Here is a 27,795-nt window from a genome sequence, read left to right as displayed (position 1 = left end):
CTTTTATAAAAGTAATAACCAGTGAATGTAAAAAGTATTGTTTTAATTAAATAGAGGATTCTGTGATTTTCCCCTTCAGTATTTGAAACTAGGCTATTAAAGTGATACAGAAAAGTTCAATTTGGACAGTATCTTTCCTTCTGAGTATGAATAATGTGGTTCTTTCTTACTACACATAGCTTAGGATCATAAAAAGATGGAGGCAAGAGAGAAACAATAAATAAAGCCTATAATAAGATATAGGACTATGGCACCTGTGTATAGATGTTTCCTTTTGATGACTGAATGGATGTATTCTGTGTTGTGTGTGTGTATATGTGTTAGATCTCCATGAAAGAGCACCTGGAGGACAGCCTGCTGGAGTGCACCATGCAAGACCTGCTACGCTATGACGACTACAACAACGATGGCCATCTCAGCCTCCACGAGTTCTACACAGCTTTCCGTAAATATTTTTCTATCCTTTTTTTTCCCCTTACAAAAAATGCACAGTTAATCTGTTAAAATATGTACGTATAATACTAACATATAGCGACATAAGCCATTTATTTGTTAAAAAAGATGGCACAAAAAAATATGTGTAAGGTACGGGTGACGTACTTACTGTTGGTACATTTTAGAATTTCACAACATCACAATTCAATCAGCCTCTCCACAGCAGTTCTGAGGATAAAAGATTTCCTGGAACAGATAAATTGATAATTGCATCTGGAATCATCTGGAAGAGCTATAATAGCCTTTGGGGTTTAGGCTGAGTGGCAGCTGAGAGCATGCAGGTTCCACTTTATTAGGACCAAAAATCACAACTCCGTCACTAATGTTGCTATAGCACCGGCATGAAAATTGCTAGACACAGAGGCAACCTGCTGCAAATCTTGTTCTCAAACTCGCTATCTAATTTGATCATTGTCTTATCTTGCGTGTAAGTTCAAACTGTATTGAACTATGCTGCAAAATGGTAATAAAGTTGATGAATCCAGCAGCTAGTTATGGCAGGTGGCCATTTCCAGAGCTTTACCTTTGGCTTGTGCGGGTCCATTAAGCTCCACCATTAATTTAGCCCCTTAATGACTGGTTTAAGTGGAAGTCATCCTGCTATTATTTGGTTACAGTCCTTTCACCTTCCAGATGGGCAGTGAAAAGCCATTGCATGGTATTTATCTACCTACAGGTTTGCCTGCAGCATTTTAGGCCAGGTTAGTCAATGCATTTTATGTTTGACAAGCGGCTGAAGAAGTGGGCAGGGACCAATAACACAAGCTATTGATCAGATGACACTCAAGGTTAAGTGTTGGGCTGCAGAAAGGCAACACCGAGGGGGAGCAATTATGTTTGAGTGGCACATCTGGTGTTATGGATAATGTTGATGGTGTTAAATTGTGTGTGTTTGCATGTTTGTGTATGCGTGTGTTTCTGCGATGCAGTCCGAGGTCTCATTAGTGTGGGTAGTGTGGGAAACCAAAAAGCCAGGAATCACAGGTGTGTTTAACAGGGTGGGCATTTACAATATGGACGCAAGTTTGGAAAAAATAAAAATTAACCTAAATGATGTGAGAAGGATTTTTTTCCCCGCATTGATTTTCTTCCATGCAGCCAAATGCTTGATCTCAGGGCGAACATTTTAAATACAAGCCTTAGTCATGTTTTGGGGATCATATACCTCAAAGCACTAGGTTAGAAGGCATATTCAGGAGTCTTTCTTTGGTTTTCATGGTTCTCTCTGTTGGTGCTTTTCTTCTATTCTGTAGCTTTGATGTAAAAATCACAACCCTTTGGCCATTTTCCAAGAAGCCAACTCGAGCTTCACTATTATTCCCACAGTCTCTGAACTTGTTCTGTTATGAAACACAGTGTGTTTTTCTATTATTTTTATTATTTTGCCCCTCCATGTTGCCTTTGCCTTATTTAATGTATAAACCAAGCAAGTAAACCACCATTCAAAGCTCTGTCCTGCTGTCAGATATTTTTTTTTTCCACCACAAATTGAATAGAGGGCAATATGTGCTTTGCTAATACTCCTTAGATGATTACATTCTTATTGATTTTACCCTTGTACTCGACCTTTTTACAATCCCAGCAAGGTTCTTTGTGACCTATTTTTTACTTTTCTTAACTGTCATTGCGTCCTGTGTTAAGTGGATCCCACTTAAACACCTATTTTTGTCTCCAAGGGCATAGATTTAGAATTAAAATCAAAGAATAACACTGATTAGATTTACTGATGCGTTGTCAGAAATGAGAAGCAGCAATCACATCTATATTTGTATCATAGATAGTGCTCTTATCCAAACAGCACAAACATGGCGCAAAACCTACTGAGGTGCATCATATGAAAAGGCAGCAAAAGATACAAACCAAGAACTCAGGTAGGCAGAAAACGCAATTAGGGACAACCGCACTTTCCAGTATTTCCAGTATTTCCAGTGGTTGTCACCTGCACAGATTTAACATAGGTCATTTAACAGTTTTGAATACAAAAATGATGAATAGCTTATATTTTGCCCCAAATAAGCAGTCAGCCTGCGACATTTGTGGATTTTTGGTCTTTGGTCTGTTGAGATAGACACTGCGACTGATCAGCAGTTTCTTGTAAACCAGGTGTTTAATCATTCACGAACATACTACAGTTGACTATTTATTAATTTTACATTAATGCTGAACCACAATAACTCAGTTTGATTCGTAAAGTTAGCAAAGATAGATAAACGAAAAATGTTTTTTGTATCTGCAAGTTGTGAAATTTTAAGAGCAAGCAGTGAAATCCAAAACTAGATATATATTAAAACATACCGAAGTGAAAGTGGTCTGTCTCATAAGCACTTCATCTTTGAATCTATCCTGTAATTTACTGCATTGTGTGGAAGCTAGCTTTACTCTGTGTCACTAGAATCTGCAGTTTTTGTCTTCTTGATTATTGTGTCCATGTCCCGTTAATTTCAGTTGCCTGTGCATGGACATTTGACAGAACAATGACCAGCGCTGGTCAAGATACCCATTGCTTTTCTCTGAAATCACTTACAATTTGCATATTATTACTCATGGTACCTTCAAACACATTTTGAAGGTACCAAAAAAAAAAAGTTAAGTAACCAAATAGCTAGAGGTATATCGTTATAGAAGGAACCTCTAATGTGTTTAATAAAAAGAAATGCTTTAAAAAATATAAGATTGATGTTTTTGCCATTTTATGGTAAAAAGCTACTCAAGTTGGTATTTCAGTGCAAAGTTGTTGTTGTTGTTTTCTCTTTTATTGCTTATTTTGCAGTTCACACCATTAATTCAGAGGTTTTGCTCAGAAGAGCCAGAAAAAGAATGACCTCTTGTTCTGCTTTACTGAATAATCAACATTCTCTTTCCCATAGAGCATATTGCGGGACAGAGATAACAGCATAATGGCTTTAAATTAGCTCTGTAGCCTCCTAATGGTTTAGGGTTTCAACAGGGTTCTGTTTCCCAACATTTATTACAGTGTCAACATTCTGTAGGAGTCGGTTGCTTGTACACGTGACCTTTGTGTCCAAATTAAAACCACTGTAATTACACAATAATAAATGTGCAGGAACGTGCCTCGTGGACTGTGTCAGTGATGCGCGTGCCAAGGTGATTCACATTACCTAAATGTTCGGTAAAAGACAACACAGTGCATTAGAATTGAAACTGCTAAGTGAGCAGGCTTATTGAGAGATATCTGTAGCCTGCAGATGTAATATATGTGGACGCACAAGGTCAGAGCTCCTGTGAGGATACATGTGTAGTATATAGAGCTGCCCTGGGGTGAGACGTGGACTGCATGCGCATTATGGCGAGTAACCTTTTGCAAATGTGGAGACTGGGATATCTATGCTGCAATTTTAATTGTGCCATTTCAAGCTATTGTGGTTTTCAGTATAGGTTATGTCGTACATGGAGTCAGTAAACTGCATGCTTTTTAACTGAAAGGTAGAACACACTAGTGTGATATGATAACGTGTGGATTCTCTACGTTCCTATTCATTTTAGAAATTTACAATATAGTGCAACCTTTGTGAATTGCGTAATAATAATTATTAATAATAAATATATCTAGTATTTTTTCATCAAAGGCTGTGTTATTTAAAGCTGAAACTCTCAGAATATCATGACAATCCTCCAATTTGAATTTGCGTTAATAGATGAAAACTTAAAAAGCAGGAATTTTGGAGGTCCTTCAGTCTGTGCACAGAAGAGCATTCAAACAGCAGAGAAAGATAAACAGTAATGGACAGGAACATGCCTCTGCTCCTTTTTCAGCTGTTTGTTTATTTTAAGTCTTCATGACTGACTCTCAGTCATCAAAACAACAGGAGTGGACCAGAGGACTGATAGGAAAGTGATGCAATGTGTGAAGGAAACAGCAATGCAGCAGCTGAAAGACAGCAAGATGTTTTAAAAGAAAAGATGAGAAGTGCTGACACTGATATCTCAGAGGTTTGTGACTATATTGTACCTGATCAGAGGAGTAGCCTAAACTTCATCTTGCTTTTTCTGTTTGTTTGGTTGGGGGTTTTTTTTTTTGGTTTTCTTTACAATAGAAAATGCTGGAGGCATGTTGGTATGTAGTGCATGCCAAGGTTGCCGAAGCTGAAGGTCATGTAACTGTATATTTACAGAGCCATTAGTCATTGAGGGACAGTGCAACGAACCACTGGTTCCTTTTTTTTTTTTTTTTTTTTTTTTGCGAAAGTACACAGCTGGAAAGCTTCTAATTAGGTCCAGGTTGGTTTTCTGTGGTTCATATTGCTTCACCATGTTTCTCCCACATGCAGTTCTTTCCCTTTAAGCATTTACTCAACTGTGAGTATTTGTTTTCCGTGACGCCAACTAAGAGTGGAATTATGCTGTGATGCTGGGCTGCACTGGCAGGGCCACTCAGCGGCTCTGACTAATTAATCAAAGGAGAGAAGTTGAGACAGAGAGGTAAAAAGAGAGTGAGAAAGAGGAGGATGGCATAAAAAAGAAGGGAGGGGAGAGAGCATCATATGGGGAATTGGCTATTCTGAGAAGGCTAGTGGAGGAACGATAGTGGAAAGTGGTACTGGTGAAAAAAGAGAGACAAAGGGGGAGAAAGCTCCTCTTTGTCGCCGCTGGGACAAATAAGAGAAAGTGAAAACAGAGGTAAGAAAATGATTTGGTTGCAATTGAATATGTAAGAGACTGTTGAAAACACGCAGTTCTTTGAATCTTTGGGCTGAAGGAAGGACAATACTCGGTGTATAAATGCTCAATCAACAATCATTTATTTGCATACAATTCAACAATAAGAGCATTACAACGTCCGGACGGGAGAGATGCTACCAGAGGGTCAGGCACATGTCTCAAAATGGTGACGGGTTGCTCAGCTTTTTATAGTCTCTAGTGGCCCCCAGCTAGTCGTAAAAGCCAAAACAACACATTTTTTCTCTGTTACAGCGCCTAAGTTATGACCTCGGCAGTTGTTTCTCTGCTTTCTGTAAGGTGGGGGTGTGGAATGTGGTCTGTCTATCTCCCCTGTCTTTAGACACAGAGTCTCCTGCTTACAACCTTCTCTTCATGATTCAACAATTAAGCATGTCAAGAAAACAGTGTCACACATTCCCAGCAGATCAAGGATACAGAGTGATGCACCTTTATCTAATAAACTAATATGTGAATATGTTCTGTTAACTCAAAAGTATAATGAGAACTAAACTACATACAGATCACACACTCTATTTTAAAGGGTATAATATGATCTACAACAATATCATAATTCAACTATTTTGATTACATCTATAAGGTAACATATAATAACAGAATAATATCACAAGACTTAGAACAGCCTTGCTAAATAAATGCAGGTTAATAGGTTGAAGAAGGAACTTTGGACAACCTTAGCAGGTGTATTTTGGTGAATTGCACATGTGAAATATGTGTGACCCCATTAAGGGTGATGTATGAATTTATCTGTATTCATTTATAAAATGGCAAAGCCCTGAAAAATGACCCATGGAATTGTGTTTGTATCCCACTTTGTGTGAAGCTTGCATTAGATAGATAGATAACGAAAAAAAATGATTTAATGTTAGCGCAGCAAATGTGAAAGGGAGGTTAACCCCAAGAGTTTAATTAAACCTAACACATCTCAACGCGGCTGAATAAGAACAGAGTTTCATGTATCTCAAGGTTATCAGATTCTTTATTTAATCTGTTCATTTTCAGCTGAATCAATACATTTTGCAGTCAGTAAAATGTTATAATAATGACATATGATAATTATCAAGGAGCAAAGGTGGTCATCGAGACAGTGGCCAAAGCACCAAGGAAAACCAGACTGTAAACACATGATTTTCATTCACACATATGTAGGTATTCAAAGACCAAAATTAACATAGACTATAATTTGCATTTCATCATCCCTGAGTAGGGAGTTTGTTTCTATATCATGTGTATTATCCACGCCTCTGGGTAGATGCTTTCAAATGTTTCCTGCTGAGCTTGGGTTCCATGCTATCACGCTTACAGATTACATGGACAAAAAAGCTTTAAGGGATGTCCGTGTTGCAAGATAAAATCTTTGTGTAGCTCCTGTCAAGGTTTGATCTTTTGTGCTACTCGAGTTTGCTCTTAATCTGCACAAATGATCTCGCTGAGATCGGATGTCAGTTTTACACGTTGAGCCTGTTGTTCTCTGACAGCCGTGTGAGTGAGCGACCTCCAGCTAAGCTGTCAACAGCAAAGTGACTTTGAAGTGAAGGTCTTGGAATAGTCTTCAGCACCCACACACTCAAAATTACATCAGTCTTTCCTCTGCTTTTTATTGTGTTTTTGGCCATTTTGTTTGCACCATGTCCTTCTCCACTTCAGTTCTACTTACAAATTCCTCTTACCTAGTTCACATTGCAGCCTTGTAGCAGTTAGTGAAATAATCGTGAAATGTAATCTATTGATTCGTGTTCCTGGACATGATTTTCCCCTTTTTTGTGCACAACATCTGTCATGGAGTCTGAGGGAAGTTCGATTCGTGTCCATGGACACAAGGTTAAGTGTTTCCAATTTTAAAAAGCTAAAACATTCACATTAGGACTTTAGGGGCCTGGTGGAGGCGTAAGTCAGTCACCACTTGCACAAGAGACTGCAGATCAAATCCCACACAGGATTTTTTTTTTTACACTTTCTTTTGGTGCATTTACACTTTAACTGCATTTTCCATCCCCGTTTTCTGTTCACTTATTTTTTGGATAGATTTTGGCAACAGACGTGTGCAGTTAGGCTTAGTGAAAGATCAAGGTTCAAATGCAATGTTAAGTTTTACTTTTTTACTTGCCTGGGTTACACATTCTCTCAAAGGGGTCTTAAAGGATACCTACACTTTTGTTATTTCCTTTCCTTTCATTTCCTTTCATTTCTCCTGGCCAGTGTCTGATACCTCGTTACTGCTCACTGAACCTTTAAAGCTAATTGCCAGTGTGTATAAGGGCCTTTTTGGTGACTTCCAAGTGCCGTTTCTATTTCTGGGTAATTACCCAGTGTCAGGTAGCTGCAGTAACAGGTAAGAGACAGTTGAGATCTTGGTTCTACTTTTTATGTGTTGCACTGAGAGAGATCTGTTTTGAAGATTGCTGTGGCTTAACTTTGCATCAGTAGCAGCTTGCATCTTAATTAGATCCAAGATAGTCCAAAAGTGAAATGCTAAAAGACACACAAAGTATGACTAGACGGGGTGGAGGTGTGTGCATGTGTTTGGGTGTGGGTGGCTGGCTGAGTGGGTGTTTGTGGGGGATAGCATCTTGTGGGCCTTAGTTGTAGCATGTTACTTGGATCTTTCAAATCACTGTTGCTGCACATGTTAAAATACATTTATCCTAGTTATATTTAATAGTATATTTATATAAAACTATATTACTATAATAACACTATATTTAATACTGCTAACCCATAACCATAGGCATTCACATAACCACATGTAAATATGCATTTCATATACACCGAGAGACCCACAGTCTTTACAGCCAGTGGTCATCCAGCAGTGTTCCGAATACAATAGCGAGAGATGCCCAGTTAGTTGCCATGGCAACTGTGGTTGTCTGTTTAATCTCCAAGTCATTTATTTAGTGCAACACTTACCCACTGCAGCTAATTCCCAGGAGGAGAGGAGGAGAGAGGAGGGGAAACATAAAGTCAAAGAGGAAACAAGCAGAGAGAAACATAAAGCCAGAGGAAGGTAGAGTAAAGTAAGCAATTTGAACCCTGCGCACGATCAACAATTAAGGATTAAACGTGTGCGGTGTGAGATACAGGACTGCATTATCCCCAGGTGCAAACGCTGCACACAGGTGGACATCTTAAGCACATACCAGAGACGAATAGATGAGCCGAGGAAAAAGGCAACAGTGAAACATAAAAGAATATTCTGATGGAGTCTGTTGAGGCTCCTTTATACAAAAACAGCACACTGTGTGCATCTAAACACAAAAATAATAATACGTGAGTGATGTCCCCCATGGATAACTAGAGGCAGTGGGCCATCAGTTTATTTTATGGTATTATAAATACACTTAATGTGCACAGCATCTGAGGCACTGTGAAGCACTCTTCAGTGAAATTCTCAACTGAGACATTCATGCTTTGTAAACATCTGCCAGACTTGACATAAATACTGTCTGTGCAGTGCTTTGATAGAAACACTGATTGTTGTACCTGTAAGTAAAATGTAACTTTGACTTTGATGGAGTGGTTTTAGAGTTACTGGAGGGTTGTTTACCTGCAGTTGATGAAGTGTGATGGACTTGTCTTTTACTCCTGGTGATATTCACGTTCTCTTGTTTTCCTATCCCAATCGCCAAATAATGAAATAAATTAGCAAGCAAGCGGTATATTACACATCATCCAGGTAGGATCTGTTATTTGCCATCATCTCTCTACTCTTTAAATACAGCTTTATTGGAGAAGGTCAATACTATTGTTGTGTCACAGTGTTCAATATGGAGTTGGAGCCACGAGTTTACCATAAGGAATAGCAGCACTAAAATGGATTATCTGGATCATTTTAGTTTACAAAATATATAGAAAAGCTATGCAGGAATTATTGTCATTATTGACTGAAAACCTTCACAGACATGCAGGAATTATATAAAACAAGTACATAAAGCAACAGGAATACTGAAAAAATAAGTAAATAAAACTTCACAGCACTCACACTTTTTAAATTAACTTTTATTGCTGCACTACTAACTAGCTGACTGGAATGATTAGGCTTGAGTTGAATAACAAGAATGAAGGAAATCCAGTACTCTGCAGGGGCTTGGAATGGAAATGTTTCATACACTGATATTTACATTTGTACAATTTGGCTGATCTTATTTTAATATGCTTGGTTATTTTGTAGGTTGATTTTTAAATCTTGATCAGCAAATGGGAGCTGTGACCAAAGGCTGCTGACCTTTAGCCCCATCCCCCCCCAAAATCAAAAATCCATATTAAGTCACTTTAAAGCCTAAACCATGAAATTAATTTTTTTGAAAATGGATATGTGAAGTCTTTATTATATAGATGAATGTATAAAACAGGAATGAATATTTGCATATATGAGTTTCAGTTTGGATCATAGCAAATATGTAGCAATTTATTAAATGTATTGTGCCATTTATTTTGGTTTTTCATCAACGCAGTCAGGCTTATAAGCAGCAAACATAGTCATTTCAGATTAAGCAAACTTTAGTGTGACATAATATTGCTGCTGTTATTGTGGTTAATCTGGTAGAGTTCATCTGAAAATTACTGGTGTATAGCCGAAGACTGCAGAGTCCATCACTTACAAGCAAAAGGAAACATGTCAAGTCAGGAGTGGCACCAGGATTACACTTGTCAATTCTTTCTAGATTCATGAGGTTGTACACCAAAGCTTTGTCCCCTAAAGTGTGGGGTAGAGTTCTGCTGAAAGAAACTGATAGTATTTGTCATCATTCTTGACGTATGTACCAAAACAACATTTACTCGCTGTTTGCTCCATTCACCAGATTTGCTTCATCCATTTTCACAAAACAAAATCCATGTTGAAGGATCATCTTTGTGGTGCACTGGAGATCCAGCACACATCACAGAACTGCAAGGAAACAGAATGAGATATAACATTCTATATAAAACCTGTTGTGCATGAAGAGATGATCCTGAAAGGGCAGAACAGATACATTTAAATAAGGTGTGTTTTTATAGCAACTGTTATTATTATAATTATTTTCTTTCTTATTGACCAGATTCCAGAATCTTATGAATCGAGATGTGGCAGCATCTCCAACCAAATTTAATTAGTTGGTTTCAGCCAATTAAAAGTGAATATAAGAAGTGTTTATAGCTTAATAGTTGCTAAACTGGAATAACCTGCAGTAGCGCTCTTACATCTACATTGCATTTGTCTGTTCCACATAGATTATAAAAACTGGATGTTCTCTGAGAGATATTGACATTTACAGATATGTAGCGAATTAATAACTTAAAAAGATGAAGCAAGTTGAAAGAAAGTCAGTGTGCCCAACAGTGATTGCAGTAAAAATTAAGTTACCATGACACATGGATGATGTATAAATTTGTAATATTAGCAGATACGTTTTCCCATTTTAAAAACACTAACCGAAAATCAAAAGCTGAGGTTAGTGCCTCGTCTACTCATTAAGATGACGCAAAAATTCATCCACAAGCAGCTGAATTTTAATCTTCATATGAACTATTATATGCTATAACTGTATAGTTCAGGTATATGTTTTTTTTACTAATTGTACATGTCAATTTTAATCCAAGCTACTAAACTTACCAAACAGGATGTCTTTGATGAGAGAGCGAAACCAAATGTTTGCTTTGAGTCTGTTAAACATGCTGCAGTTGTCACGGTGAAGAACAAATTGCACGTCTACTTGTCAATCGCTTGTTTCTTTGACTCTGAGTAGTTGAGTAATCTGGGTCTTCTAAGTGTAGCTAATGTTTTTACTCAAGGCTAAATTTGCAAGCAAAAATCCCACAGTACATGTAGAACATCATATAAGAATTATTAAGATGTGACTTCCTATTGGTGACACACTCGCTGTTCTACCAGACATCTAATATCTCTCATAATTACACATGCTGAATAATCCCATCCGACACTGCCTATGTCCCTGCTTCTCAATTTCCCTCATCCGTCTATCCTTCTTTCATTTCCACCACTTTAATTTCATCGTTATGACTCTAATTAGCCATAGAGATGTAAATCCACGCTTCGCAGGGCCTTGAGGGGTTTCGGTTTGACCTATTACCCTTCCCGACATTTCTTTTCTGCCCCCTCCCCATCCCCATTTCTTATTCCTATTTTTTTCTCCTTTCTCTTTCTTTTTGCAACCAATGGGTCCCGAGGGCAGCAAGTGTGTTTCAGCGCACCGTAATTCACAGGCAGCCGCCCCCTAGGCTGTTAGTGGCACAGCATGTGGTCTGCTTTTATCTCTCTCCTCTAACTCCCACTCGGGCGAGGAAATAATTCATTATCATGCCTCCATTGATTTGGTATTTCTCTAGTTTCTTTAGTGGAACAATCCCCCCTTTTCTTCCTCTTCTTTTTTTCTTATTTTAACACCCTTCTTCAATTTCAAACAAGTGTGCATCTTCACCAGTGTTTGTTTAACTCTCTGTAAGTGTGGGTCTGCATGGAAGTGATGATTTTTCTGTTTTTTCTCATCTCTTCAACAATATCCCCTCAAGCATCCACCTTCATCAGCTTTGAAAATCTTCTCTCAGAACAAAGGAGGTAAACACGGCAGAAAAGGGCAAAAACTAGGGGGAATTTTTTTTTTTTTTGCATAAAAAAAGAATATGGTAGCAGAAAACAAGACAACCCAACAAGGTAAGAATAGGACCATATAATCCGTCGTGGTTGGATAACTTTAGCTTATGGCTACACTGCTTCTGTGTAAGAAAGCAAGGAATATTTCCCGTAGAGAGAGCATTCTTCTCTTTGGGTTAACATCTGCTCCGTGTAAATCATCAGCAAGTTGGTCCAGATGGTGTGGTCATAATGTTAAGGTTATGTTTTGATAAAAGAGTTTTCTCCTCTTTATGTATATGATGGGGATGAACACAGGCCAGCGCTGAGTGACGTCACTAAGCTGAACCCAACAAACAAGACAACAAACACTCTGATCTTATAAGGGGATGAAAGAAAGTGGAACGGAATAAAGTGGGAAAAGAATTAAAGTACAAGTGACTAGATGTGGTTGCCTCAAGCTGAAAGCTTATTTCCAAACAACTGAATCACATTCACACACACATCCGAAGCCCAAACAAACACCTAAGGGGTTATTGGTTATAGTACCCCCATATTCAGAAGGATGAAATTGTGTTTGGATCAACCTAAGGACTACAGCTTTAGATAAGTTACAAAAACAAGATGCAAATGTTAACCTGGTGATTCTGCCTGCCTACATGTGTTTACCTGGGAGGAAGGAGAAAATAGGATTTGGGAAGAGGCCAGGAGTGTCAAGAAAAGAGAAGGACAGCTAAGATTGGGAGGATTTAGAAGAGCAGGTGATGTATAATTGCATGTTTGCACATGTTTATCAAGGCTTAGAGGAGCACAGAGGTGGGCTGAGAGAGGTGCATCGTGAGGAGCAATCAGGGAGTTGAATGGGGGTGCAGACAAAACAAGTAGGTAATACATAATTTTGTGTTTATAAGAGTTTGGGCCAGACTGGAGGAAAGATTAGGAGGGTATAAGAGTTTCGAGATTGAAATATAAAGTAAAAGAGCAGCAGAAGTGAAAGGCTAAAGCAGAAGCACAACGGACTACCTGGGTGTAAATCTATGTTAACTTTTGAGACCATGTGCTCTTTATACACATTCCTACTATATCACTGACATTTGAGAGACACCCGCCAGAGAGGACAGATGCTTCTCAGTGCTGGAAGCTGAACTATGACAAGCACACAAGTACAGTAAATACACTTACAGGGACAACAACCGTCAAAAAAATTTTTAAAAACTTCCGTTATACACATCATCTTTCTTATCAAGACAAATGAGTTGCAAAGTGCTGTGTGTACAATTCTGTGCTTGTATAGAAGGCGATTTGATAGAAACACCAACTAAACCTGGCAGATCAGTTTCTTGTTTTACAGAGAAGTTTCGATTAGTTTTCTTGCAGTTTTCATAAAGCCACACTGAGGTTTCCTGAGCCGTTAAAAAGAATTACAGTTCTCCTGCATGGCACTCAAGCCAGCAGCCAATATCATTTAGTAGCCTTCAAAGTATTTCTAAAGCCAGAGTTTTCATTCAGTACGGCTTGAAAGAGCTGCTTTGGCAGCTTCAGAAAGGTTATATAGTCAAACTTTTTAAAGTGCAAGAGCGAGGTTGATAATAGGGGAGCAGGTATTCCCAAATCTCCAGAGTCTTTATTCTCAAGAGTGCGGTCTGATTCTCCGGTTTTGTTCAATGCTGCACACTCCCAGCTGAGTGTTAGTACACAGTATCTCCTGTGGCAACAAGCTCCTGTTCAACCCAGTCTTCTAAAACAACATGCGCTGAGCTACCTTGAGGGTTAAAGCTCGGAGGCTTTTTCATGCCGAGATGATGCAGTGGTTTTTTTTCTCTTTTTTTTGGTGTGCCAGGCTTAATCCAAGTTACAAGCAACACGCAGATGGAACACCTTGAAGTGTAGATAAACTACACATCAGGCATCCAGAAAGAAATTCTGAAGCTTTTGAGTTTGATGCCTTGATGTCATGGAACAGAGCCGTGACATTCAGGATTGCAGGAGGCTGCAGAAAAGTATCTGAGGATTTGGAAGGCCCACACCAGCTGGGAGGTAGAAACATAAAGAGATCAGAATGTAATCTATAATTCACAAAACATTGGGCAAATTAGACCCCACTTCAGCCATGACATAATTGTTTGTTTACACGAATTCTCTCCAGTCGAAAGCTTTTATCTTAAGACGGGTATGTAGGAGAAAGTTATCTAATGATAGTGGACTGCCTGAGATAATGATCTCAATTGTTTATCTCTTTTACATGAGAGCTTTTTGAGGTTTGACACCTTTTGTGGCTCATTTTTGTACCCTGCATCGGAACCTTTTAAAAAATATGCTGACTGCATTGTTTATTGCCAGATGAAGGTCTGGGACAGATTTGCCTCATTGTCTGCAACTCATAATGGACTGCAAATGCAAAATTGCCATTGTGACAAAGATCTGAGTCTGCTGGCAAAGCCTTTGTGCTGACACCCATTCTGTATGATGTGCATTTGGTTACCTGTATTCTTAATGTGACAAGCAGTGGAAACATTAATATACTATCTCTTGAAGCAGAAAGGTCAGCTGATATCAAATTTTTACAGGAGATGGTTGGAAATGGTACCCATGTCACTTTAATCAGGCAATTCCAACCCCCAGCCTTTGTGCTGCCCACATACAATCTAACCATTAAAGATGCAAAAATTTAGCCTGAAACTTTCGTAGTGATTTCCAAAGCTCCTGTCATGCTTGGAGGATCCATAATAATTTTGAAGTTCAGCATACGCATGCTGTAGACAAAATTTATTCGCCCATAATTCATTACACGGTAGAAGGAGAGAGAAAGACGGAGGGGGAGTTCTCCAGGGGAAAATATGGAGCAATTAATCAACTTCATCAGCTCATCAGCAGCTTTTTAAAAACACCGTTAGTGGTTATAATGGAGCCATGTTGCGCTACCTATTTAGTTCAATTTTCTGCTAATTAATCAGCCTATATTACTAAGGTATAAAGGAGGAAAATATAGTCAGGTACAAACCACCTGCAATCTCCTTCTTGGTTCATATATCAAAGGATCAGCACATGAATGAAGACATTTCCATAAAGTGTAAGTGTGTGTGTGTGTGTGTGTGTGTGTGTGTGTGTGTGTGTGTGTGTGTGTGTGTGTGTGTGTGTGTGTGTGTGTGTGTGTGTGTGTGGTTAATTTGCAAAAATGCATTAAATTCTAGTGAATCCCTTTTTCTTTTTTCTTTTTTTTTTTTACAATCAGCTGGTCTGTTGAGTGGTCCCCAAGTTGCAAAGACAAGGGACCATTAAGTTTTAATGAATGTTTATGTAATGAGAGCATTATTTTTATTGAATCATCAACACTAGTTCAGAGACTTATAATAAATGTACTGATATATGTATATACAGCCTTTAGCATAGGCTGTAATCATTTAGCCCAAACAAATCTAATCGTGTTATGTTACTACCATAAAATAAAATGAGCGTGGTTTCCTGGAACTGGAAGAAATGTGAAAGGAGTGTCCTGACGGTAAATGTGATACTTAAGCCAATGCTGAGCTACATTAATCTACAAATATGGAGTCATAATTCTGAAAAGTCATGCTCTTGTCTGTAGATAATAAAGAAACCTTAAACCAAAGCCAAAACTGTTTCCATTAGTATTCATAACAGAGGCAACTCTGAAGGCTATTGCTAATGTGTAGTTTTATTCTTCAGAGGCTCTTGATTCTGTGTATGGAGTTGCTAAATTGGAGGAGAACTATGATAAAATATTTAAAGTGACAAGACTTGTACCCTGCTTCTATGGAAGGAATGGGATAGGCTCCAGCCCTTTCATGACCCTGATATGGATATTTGGAAGAGGATGCATGGATGGATGGATGGATGGATGGATGGATGGATGGATGCATGGATGGATGGATGGATGGATGTTTTACTGAAGATGCAAATGAGATTGTATTGGGAAATTCAATACTGGTGTATTACCCTTAAATGCCACATATAACGAAATTACAGTATGCAGTATGGGAGTGATATTTCAGACTCTACAGGCCTCAGTTTGCATGTAAAATGTTAAAGTTGATGACAGTGCAATTAGAAAAAGACTGGACAAGTATGGCTTGTTTGGAAGGGTTGCCAGGAGAAAGCCTTTCCTTTCTTAAAAGAACATGGGCAGCACACTTTCAGTTTGCAAACTTACAAACCACAAAATCTCTGGAACAAGTCCTTTGGACAGATAAAACCAAAGTGGACATGTCAGGCCATAAAGCACAGTACCAGTGGGTGAAAACCAAACACAGCATATCAGCACAAACACCTCATACCAGCTGTAAAGCATTTCTCTGTAAACAAAAGGTTTGTAGAGACATGTGTAAGGTAATCTGTCCAACAGCTAAAGCCTGGCCTAAATTGGGTCATTCAACAGGATAATGATTCGAAGCACAGCAGCAAATCTACAACAGAATGGCTGAAAAAGAAACGAATCAAAGTGTTACAAAGTACTGAGTTCTGACTGCAACCTGAGTCAAATTGTGGATGTTGTTTTTGAGAACACCTAACTTACACCAATCATTCTTGTGATAGTTTTACTCACGAAGTGTTACCGTTAATCACAAAGACCACTATGTGACTTGAATATGTGATGAAGTAATATAAAGTATGGATTTTGTATGTGAAGTGAGTGTTGCTGCAATTCTAAGTAAATTTGTGGAAGCAATTATGCTTTTTTGTGATGTGAGAAATGATACAAAGGTTGGTTGATGTCCTAAAGTGGATATTTTACCATGATGCAGGATGCACCCATATTTTAGACTAATTGGTAACCTCAGGGGTGTCAGTTAAGCAATTCAGCTACAATTAAAACAGTACGCCATTTCAAATCATTATACCGTATCGGTTTTTAAAATGCATTCAACTATATGAATAATTCCAATACTATAATACTATTTGAATATTTCCAAGTAAAAATAGAATTACTGGAATTCACAGAAATGCATATAGACTTCATGTACATAGCCGACTTTCTGTATTTGATATGCTCAGTGATTTATATTAAAAAATGTAGTAAGTGCAGCAGCATAATGCCAGATAAGTGTTTCCAATTTGTCACACTGCAAAACACCATTAATTTAAAATGAACAATGAGGAGAATATAAATGAGCTCTACCTCTTCATTTGACAAAGGGTAGTGACAAATAAAAGAGATACAGTGTTTTTTCCTGATAATTTTCTTTGTCTTGTTAGATGCAAATTCTGTTTTTTTGTTTCACTTTTTTTAAAAGAACAAAAAAACTACATATAAGAAAAAAAATGCATCTTTTTTTTAGAATGTAAAAAAAAAATTAAAATATAGTGTTCAGTATGCTCTCTTTACTTCAGTCTTAATCAAAGAGTCCATTGACCTATGTGGAGTGGTTTGTATGAAAAGATGCCTTCATGGGAGCTTTATGAAAACTGATGATTGGGCTTTCTTTCCTCCAGCCTGCAGCTCTAATCACAAATAATACTGGTTAATGTTTGCATTTGTATAAAATGCATAGACTCTGTAATTCCGTGCATGCACATTTAAAAACATACTTTTCAGTGTTCTTGTGTATACCCAGATTCACACAGTGTATCTCATTCTGCATTCTGTAACTGTTGAGGTGGACCTCCAGGTCAGGTCAAGCTGTGGCTCCTGCAGTGCAGAGTTCTGCTGCAGGCCACTAATCTCGCTCACCCTCCTCCTTCACAAGGCTGAAAAGGCTTTAAAACGAGAAAGACCACTTAGCCAGCTCTGTCAGAAAACTGCCAGTGGTTTACAGTAAGAGGCATAGCTGGGGAGGGGAGAGAGAGTGGGTTGAGAGGACTTTCCTTCTTCCATAAAGATGAAAGATTATCCAGATTGTCAGAGATTCTATGCCACTATCAGATGAGGGTATAGCTTTAATGAATGGGGTCTCATCCGACCAAATGAAGTATGGGAGATTAGCTCAAGACTGTCAGCTTGTTTCCATTAAGCCTTTCCGAGCAGGATGGATTTTTTTGGACTTTGAAAGTTAAACGAACGTAAAATTTCTTTCCGAGTTGTGTCTTAAGACTTTTAATTCTTCGTACATTTTCTTCTTGAAGTTATGCAAGCCACTTCATGCTGTTTGCCTAAAAGCAAAAATAACAGATGTAAATATGTAATAAAAATGTGATGGATAAATAAAACCTGCACATACAACAGTTGTATTAGTATTAGTTTGGCTTATAGAAAGCTTTGACTCCTCAAGCTCATAGTTATAGTTGAAATTCAATTACAACATACAATACAGTATTTTTGAAATATGAACTTTTTTCTCTCTGTTTAGACTGGAAAGCAATGTCCTCAGTTTTATTAAATTTTATTATGCAAATGTTTTTCAACACAATTTAGTGATGTCAAAAAGTGATGATATCCTCGACCTTCAGGGGTGATATCATAGAAAATATCTGATTCACTGTGGCGACGACCTTTACCTGCCCTAACAAGGACAACCTTGTGTGGATGTGGTTCTGGTAGTGGAATGAGCTTTCCAGATATTACGTGATTGGTTATTTAAATCCCAGCCCGTCCATGAGCTCAAGTGCCCACAAACCAGACACTGAAACCTAAGTTTCTTTCACTGGCAGGCGAGCACGTTGCATGGTGTGCCAGTGTGAAAATGCAAAGTGTTTCACAGAATGTCTCTTGGGTTAAAAGCTGCTACGTCATGGCAGATCATAAGCACTTACATTACCTCACTGGTGTAACCTTAGCATCCCGAATGAAGAATCCCCCCACAAGCAACAGAATGTATAGTATATATTAAAAAGTAGGGATTTGTGGTGTGGGCAGGCCAAGCCTTAGTAAAAAAAAAATGTCCATGAAGCCTCCAGACAGGCAATTAATCTGTTTATATTCCTGACAGGTTACTCCTGTCCTTAGGGGTTGAACAACACAGTAAAGAGAGTTCTGTCCTTCATTAGCAAACTGATGGCAGTTCATTATTGAGTTTTGTCCTTTGAATATCACCACCACCTTGCAATGCACACAGGTCCTCTATAGCTATGCTCACCTTATGTATGGACTCTGTAGTTGGCAGCCTGTTCCTGCAAAGCTGTCCATTAAAGAATGTGGGGGAGACAATGGTTTCCCTTTAAATGGTCTTGGAAACATGCTGTTCCAGAAGGATTTTGGAATTTCTCTTATATAACACTAAAAAATTTGACTTTTTTGTTAATATAAGTATGCAGACACATTTCTAAAGTATTCTAAAAGTATTTCATTATGCACTCCACACTGTATATAAATGCCACTTGTTTTGCACATGTCCAACTACTAACCTCTGTGTATTTTATATATTTTATTTTATTGTTTATTTAATTTGTAAAATAGGTATATATATACACACACACACACACACACACACATGTAGAAAAACATATTTAGTATACACATCCAGTAATGCATACACTCTTATATTGTACATATATTTATTACTCTCATATTTAGCCATTCTTATATTTTGCTTGTTTTATGTTATTGTATTTTTGCACACCTCTGTTGCTTGTGAAGCTCGCACACAAGAATTTCACTCGCATGTACTGTACTAGTGTACCTGCACATGTGATGTGACAATAAAAGTGATTTGATTTGATTTGATTTTTGTTCAACCCACCATTCCTTTTTATTTATTTTTAAAGAGATTTGACTGACCCGTTTCTGTTCTTGAAACCTCAGAGGTTTTTTTTTCTTCAATAAACTTAGAGGTAGTAATTTTGACAAACAGCACAGCTTCCAAGCAGCACATACCTCCCATTACGAAGAGTCCTGCTGCTGTGAAGTATCCTCAGCTCTATTTTTTAAATGGTTATGCAGATGCAGAAGGAAAATTGGCACAGCCAGATCTCCTACCCAACTAGCTCTAAACATATTGTTTTTAAATGCTAATTCCAACTTAGATTTCTACTATGCTTTTTTTGTTCTGTTTTTTCTTTCTTTCTTTGATCCTAACAAGGCTAGTTTTTTGCATAGTTAATGGGTCCTGTTGGAAAAGAAGCACTACTGTTGCTTTGCTAGTAAGTTGAGAGACAAGGAAGCACTTTAACTGGAAAGACAGGGAAGACAAAAAGACAAATTAAAACCTCTGAGAAGAGGAAGAAGTGATACGGAAAGGAAGAATGACAGGCAGCCGTAGAGTCACAAAGACATCAGGTAGGTGAGGCGCTCTGAAAAAGACAAAGACGGATAGAAATAGCCAAAGATGCAAAGACAGCATCACAGAGAAAATGAGGCGGTGGGTGGAAGAGAGAGAGCGAGAGAGATGGGAGAATTTAGAGAAGCAATGAGGAGTGGCTGCGGAGGATTCCTCTATACCTGTGGAGGAGATTAAGGGTCTACATCCAGCGTGATTAATGAGCTGGCCACTGATTGCTCATCCCCAGTCTCCCTCCCATGAATAATCACCACGCCAGCACTCCCAAAGAGAAAGCATGAATTTCTGCATGTGTATATGAGAGAGAGGAAGACAAAGTGCTTGTGTGTACATTAGATATGCAGCACATCAAGAGTATGCATATATGAGAGACATTAAATGAGCAGTATGCATGTACAATATGTGGAAGAGATGTGATATACACAGAATTAACTGAGCGTGCATAGTTATGTCTATATATACACAACATAACTCAGTGTGTCATTGTGCTTTATATGATGTATTTACTAATAGCTGCAGCCCACCTGCAGAGAGCAGCCCTCATATTGAATGCACAGTAAAGCACCAAGATCATTTGTACGCACCGTGGGCTCCCAGTGGGAGATCTGGCTCCCTACTTGCACTGTATAAACCCACTGGTGTCATTATGTTTGGAAGACATTATTACAGTTGATATTGAGGTAGCTCCCCTTATTATTTGTGGTGTATTGTGTGGGGGATGCTGCAAATGAGTGAGGACTGATTAATTGTTATATATATATATAGTGTGTGTGTGTGTGTGTGTGTGTGTGTGTGTGTGTGTGTGTGTGTGTGTGTGTGTGTGTGTGTGTGTGTGTGTGTGAGTGAATTTAATTTACAATAATGCGCATTTAACTGCTATTCTTGTCACTGAACCTTATTACCTACCTGTGTTTTATAAGTGGAGCTTAAAAGTTTTCATTGTTATAAAGATTTACTTAACAGCTCTACTTACCTGTATTTGTCTTAGTTTGTGTAGTTTAATTATACAGTGTATTTTTAATGCTTACATTTAAAATAGATAAATAATTTTTTCCCATATTTGGGAAATTATTTTGTTATAGTGGTATATGATACTACTAGCACTACTAACAATAATAATTATTTCAGAGTCAACTAAGCAAAATAGAATTTAAGTTGATAATTTTCTGCTAGACTGATATTGTATTACAGAGTTATTGCAAAAAGTATGAATTTATTTATTGCTAAAGGTGTCAAGGCCTTTTTCTCAATCATGCTGCAGAAGATAACAGGTGGCAGCATGTGTCACTCTGATTGGAAGTGCACTTTGCGGGAGGAAACCTGTGTTTATAAACAGTTTGACACACAAAAAAACGATTGTGCTTTCTTGCCCGATGGTCTAAGATTGCCTGTTGTCATGATTTATGATTGTTGCCAGGCAACAATCACTAAGAAAATCCATGTTGTTGTCTCTAAAAAAAAAGAAAGAAATAAAAAAATAATAACCTTAGTGCTTAGTTGCTTTGAATCCTTCAAGTTTCTGTGCCTAGTTTGGCAACTTTGCAAGAACATGTAGGAAGTGTGAAGGCTGGCAAATCAAGCCCACTTACTGTAGCAGCTGCTTTTCACTAAGCGATGAGCCTAATGATTAATGCCTGAATCTTAATTTACCAAATGAGTTCGAATGAGGATATTTTTTTTCAAGAGGGTCAAATATGAATAATCAAGTGTGTCGTGCATGTATTTGCATATATAACTCACGACAAGAGCACGATATAGTTGTCATGAGTGACACGTTACCCTGCTCCAAGGCAAGTAAACAATGACTGACACAGAGAGAGAGAGAGAGAGAGAGAGAGAGAGAGAGAGCACTTTGCTTTTTAAGGTATGAAGAGGCTCTGTGAGTGAAAATAAATACATTTATGTTTCTACGATGTGAACAATGCAAAACTGTTTGATTAACACACATTCTTAAAATAAAGTGAGTGTAAAAAAACATATATCATCACATTTGTTGCTAAGTTGGTTGTGGTAGTGTGATGGTCTGGGACGGCTTTACTGCTTCAGGATCTAGGGAACTTGCTTTAATTCTTGGAGCCATCAGTTCTTCTCTGTACCACAAAATAATGAATGAGAATGTCCGGTCATCAGTTCATGCAATGAAAGTCAAGCACACTTCCACTGCAGGACGGTGATCCAAAACACCACCAACACCAGCAAGTCCACCTTTGAACGGCTGAAAACAAGAATAATTAAATAAAACAACAAAGGTTATGGAGTTTCCTAGTCAAAGTCCAGACTTGAATCCAGTTGAAATACTTTAACATGAGCTTAAACAGGCCGCTCATGCCCTAAAACCCTCCAGTCTGGCTGACAAATGCAAAAAACGAAGGAATCAAGAAGGGGGTAGATAATTTTTTACGGTATTCTCTGCACTCATCGGTGGCCACTTCAGTCGTTTGCCTTCAAGTGGAGAAAAATTTAACTTGTGGGACCCTTGTGTTTAGTGTCATCAGCTGTTCTTATGGCCGTTGAAGTTGCCAGATGTAATGGACTTTATATGGCCTTCTGTCGTTATGTCAGTTTGAACTGCTTCCTTTGTGGACTGATATTGTAAATTCCTCTCCTCTTCTTTTGGTGCAGCCTTTTAGATGTTGAGCTATTTTTAATTCCAAGCTCTTTTGGTGCAGCAGTGTGCTGTGGCCATTTATGTACCAAAAGTTCTGCTGATTTTCAAGGGATTTGTTTAGAAAATAGATGCTACCAGTGCACATAGATAAATAAATAAATAAATGGACAGACACGAACGCTTACTCAAGGAATACACCTGGTGCAAATCGATCAGGTCACTCCTGTGATGTCTTTTGCACAGCACCATGTATTATATATGGAGTCTTTTATTTCAAAAGCTCACACTACTGGATACTCACTGCTGCTCTGGTTTCTGACTTCGTACCCTCTTTACATGTTCCGTGCAACTTAACATGGCTTCCATAAAAATATCAAATGCTATTTTAAGCAATGCAATGTTTCAGAAAAGCACTGTGGTGCATCTGGTATACACTGAGTTGAGCTAGTTGTGGAATTGGATCCAGTGTCCGGATCAGAGTTGGAAGATGACGTAACCACAAAGATTATAAAGTTAATTTCATAGAGATTTTTTATGAAACTGTTTGCCTTCCTTCCCATCCATCCATCCGTCCGTCTATCCATCCATCCAATTTCTGTTTTCTGTTTTCCTCCAGTGAGCCGCTCTGTGCACTTCTTTTCAACAGTAGCCTTTCGATCACCAGCCCACAATAATTTCTACCTCCCACTTCTGTAGATATCATCGTTCTCAAGCTTGTGAAATACTGACTCTTTTGCCTTCTGTCATTTGATGAGGTATTGTTGAAGTCTGTATTAAAATTTCACTCGGATTGTGCTTTGGGCAAAGTCTAAAACTGGGTGCACTCTTTTTAAAGTCAGTGAAGAGACTAAATTTTAGAATGGTGCATCAAATTAAGGAGATTCAGTTAAGATAATCGCATTACAGAATATTCTGTTTTCTAATAAAACACTGTTGAGAATTTCATGTCACAATAATTCAAAACGTTTCATCATTTGATTCTACTCTAATTTTAATGTGCTCCCTTTTACTTGTGTGAATGGTGTCTAGGTCAAAACAATGAGGAAATAAAACTGAAATGTAAAAGGACTTTCTGATGTTTGGTGGGCTATCTTGTTAGCAAGTCATTTCAAACTAGAATGCGTCATAACATGATTACAGTTTGTGGGACACTGAAATTTTGAGGCTGTTCAAACAGTGGTTTGGTACAGACGGGTGGTGGAAAAAAAATCAAACCCTTGACCTCTAAAGTGATGGCGTTATGCTCTCTGTGTACCATTGGCCCACTCACTCGCAGAGACTCATAGAATCATGGCACACAGACACGTGGTATGTCATGGTTCAGCGTCTCATTTCACACTTTAAATTAGCTGGAGGAATGTGGAATATTTTCTCTTCTTACCTACACTTAGCTACGTAGACATTGTTTGAAACACAAATTAAGTAATCTAAACAAAACTTTGCATAATGTGTGTCTGTCAGCTTATTTTGTGTTTCCTGGCCTACTCGCATGGCTTCTCATGTCCCACTCCTTCCCCTATAACCCTGATTCGATATGTCTTTATCTTCTTGCTGTGCACCTCACCACCTCCACTGTTCCATCTTCGGACTTATCCTCTAAGAAAGACATTCGACTTCTCTGCTTTGTGGCCTGATATCTTAGTGGTCTCATAGAAGTAGGAAGGGACAACTCTCTGAGTTGCATTGTTGAGCTTTCCCTAGGAGCTCTTCTACGTGCGCAGCATCAAATTTTTCTCACACACACGCACAATGTACAGTTTTACATCTTTAAATTCATTGCCGTCTTTCATCGTAGATTTTTTTTTACTTGGTTTTCTATTGGCATTTCATCTCAAGTTCCCTTGTTTCTTTTCACATTTGTTTTATTTTCTGGTTTAAACCCTTGTTTCTGTATTTGTTTCTTGCAGTATTTGGCCTCACTCCTTCTCTGTTCTCTCACTCCTTTTATTTTTTTTATTCATGTATATCCCTCCTGAGCTTGATACAGGAAACTTCCCTGTCAGCTGATCCATAGCTCGGTTAGCAGGGATGATCGATCAGAGGAGCTCCTGAATTCCCCAGAGTGTCAATTACTAACTTACATATACGTTAGGAGCTATTTTGGTAAAAAGGAAGGGAGTGTAGGAATCATTAACTAGCTAATGTCATGACAACCTTTCCCAGTCAGCCGGGGCAGAGTGGGCACTGCCTGTGGATATGCAATTTGTCTGGGTCATTTGAGAACAGGACAGAGCATGGGAGGCGTTTTTTAAAACCGATTTTTATAGGGTCCCACAAAAGGCAGAAATAATGTTCATAGTTAAAATAAACATGTGTGTAATTCATTATCCTGGGACTGGATGTTTTTAAAGTGCACTTTGAAGTGGCAACTGAGGCTTAATCGTTGGCTAGATTTTTAGCTCTTTTTACTCCAAGCACAAATAAATAGTTATATATTTTCCTCCCCAAGGTCAAAATTGACATTGTTCTGAAATTACAAAAGTAAATGAAAAAACAAAGAAAAAAAAGCTTATACATTGTCAAACTCACCAAAATTTAAACCATAAAAATAATAGAAACACAAAGTTTTCTCGCTTTGTTCCACATTTTTCCATTAAATTCAGGGATTGATTGCCTCTATGTGATGACATAGTTAAGGTTTTTTAAACCAATTATAGATGTTGCATTAAGCAACAGTAACCAACCAACAGCAAACTCTGCTAATATGTATTTTTTCTAAGGCACAGCCCATATTATTTCTGTATTTTTGTTGGAAAAGTTTAAAAACTATTTACAATCTCAGTGCATGCAAGCAAAATGATTCACTTCTGGCTACCTTACCCAGAATAAGGGCATGTCCCAGATATCTGCGCTGGAGTAAAACTATTAGTTTTATACATGTATACTGATGATAGTACAGAGATGTACTGGGCCATATTTCACAAAGCAGGTGTAATGTAAACTCTGAGTTTGTTAACCTTGAAATTAGGGAACCTCTGGGTTTCTGGATTAATCAGTCGCCAGTGTAAGAACAGAGACTGTGATTACATCACAGATTTATTATCAGCTCAGAATCAAATCAATAGGCTGCATCTTTCTAACTCTGTAACTCTGTGGACAGAGCAGCTAAGTTATAAGCCAATTCCCTAGCACTGAAACATGTAGTGTCAATCACTGTTTAAATAAAGCTTATATATATGAAGCTTTAGACACATAACATACTAATCAACTACCAACCACTCGTCATGTTGGAATGATTGACACTGATGGAAAAATGTCTGTCACAGTTGGCGATTGGAGATTATGTGAACATTTGAGGGAATATTTGTCTGAAATGACTAAAACTGGACTAAATGTAGTTTAAAGTGGTTTTTAAAAGCAGGCTGCAGACAGTTTGATTGTATTCTGACTGGATTTCATGTTGAAATATGCTGGCATGTTGTAATACACTTATTAAATCAAGCAACATTTTAAAAGGTCCGATGTCTGAAAATTCAAAGTGAAAACCTCAGCATATTTTCCACTGAAAATCCCCGAAATGAGTCTTGCTGGGTTTGAGTGAGTACATTTCAACATTTTCAGCAATCACTCACAATCCTGGCACTGCCATGGTATCTGTAGTCTGCATTTACCACATGTGTATCTGTTGCAGTGAACACATCGCACAGTGGCATGATTGTTCTTGCAATTGTGTTTGACCTGACACATGGCTCTTTTTCCAGGGCTCGGTGTGGAGGGTTGTGTCAAAGGCAACTGTTCTTTTCTTGCCTTCTTCGCAGCTACATGAGAGTGAGCTAACTCCCTTGCAAGCTCCACCAGGAAGTCCACCCGTCTTTCCTTCGTCCCGGAGCATGCTTGATACAGCACATGTGCATTCAGTGCTGCCATGTCAATCATGTTATAAAACACGGCAACTGGCCAGCGCCGTGTTCCTCTGCGGACAGTGTACTCCCGAACCATCTGGTCCATCACATCCACGCCACACTTTGTTTTGTTGTAAAGGGTGACAGTGTTTGGCTTCCTTTTGGTAGTGTTATCAGTCTGAACCACGCCGTGCATGCTGCTAAGAATATAGACTGTCTTCTTCCGTTTGGCCGCATACGCCGTCAGCGTGGCAGCAGAGGTTGAAAACACCTAAGAAATAAGATAAATTGTTATTTCCATAGCACTTTTACACACAATGAAAGGGAGACAGGTCCCCACCTGTTCTTCACGCCACACTGTGCCATCTTTCGCTGTCTCAGTCCCCAAACAAGCTCTCTTTTTAGGTGGAGAAGCAGTCTCCTCATCTGCAGTGTGAACAAATTCAAATTGTGAGCAATGGGAAGGTCCAGTATCTCCTCCTTTTTCACATCGCTTTCACTTGCGCAAAAACTTCTTAGACGGAAAACCACCATCCTCGGCACAGTCAACAAGATTCGCAGGGAAATTCCTCAATCCACTAGACAGACAGATCGCAATGAATTCACCACTCAGGTATGTTGCAGGTCTTTTCTGGTTCTATGTTTATGTGTTTCATTGTGTGTAAAAGTGCTATGGAAATAACAATTTATCTTATTTCTTAGGTGTTTTCAACATCTGCTGCCACGCTGACGGCGTATGCGGCCAAACGGAAGAAGACAGTCTATATTCTTAGCAGCATGCACGGCGTGGTTCAGACTGATAACACTACCAAAAGGAAGCCAAACACTGTCACCCTTTACAACAAAACAAAGTGTGGCGTGGATGTGATGGACCAGATGGTTCGGGAGTACACTGTCCGCAGAGGAACACGGCGCTGGCCAGTTGCCGTGTTTTATAACATGATTGACATGGCAGCACTGAATGCACATGTGCTGTATCAAGCATGCTCCGGGACGAAGGAAAGACGGGTGGACTTCCTGGTGGAGCTTGCAAGGGAGTTAGCTCACTCTCATGTAGCTGCGAAGAAGGCAAGAAAAGAACAGTTGCCTTTGACACAACCCTCCACACCGAGCCCTGGAAAAAGAGCCATGTGTCAGGTCAAACACAATTGCAAGAACAATCATGCCACTGTGCGATGTGTTCACTGCAACAGATACACATGTGGTAAATGCAGACTACAGATACCATGGCAGTGCCAGGATTGTGAGTGATTGCTGAAAATGTTGAAATGTACTCACTCACTTTTTATAATTATTTGTAAAAATGTGTACAAATGGTTGATTTTTTGTACTGTTTTTATCAATAAATCTCAGCAACAAAGGACCTACACCCATGTGTGTTGATTTCTCCCTAAGATGGCAAACTGAAACACT

At 38.6% G+C, this 27,795-nt stretch overlaps 1 protein-coding gene across 1 annotated transcript in view; it reads left to right on the top strand.

Moving 5' to 3' along the window:
• Positions 1 to 27,795, top strand: part of fstl4 (follistatin-like 4) — a 214,777-nt gene that overhangs the window by 141,020 nt on the left and 45,962 nt on the right. The window contains exon 6 of the mRNA XM_026182327.1: positions 325 to 445. Coding sequence (XP_026038112.1) covers positions 325 to 445 — 121 coding nt within the window. The remainder of the gene's footprint in view (positions 1 to 324; positions 446 to 27,795) is intronic.

The sequence above is a fragment of the Astatotilapia calliptera genome, chromosome 10, assembly GCF_900246225.1.
Source record: "Astatotilapia calliptera chromosome 10, fAstCal1.2, whole genome shotgun sequence".
Taxonomy (NCBI): domain Eukaryota; kingdom Metazoa; phylum Chordata; class Actinopteri; order Cichliformes; family Cichlidae; genus Astatotilapia; species Astatotilapia calliptera.
This window is presented reverse-complemented; position numbering and strand designations above follow the sequence as displayed.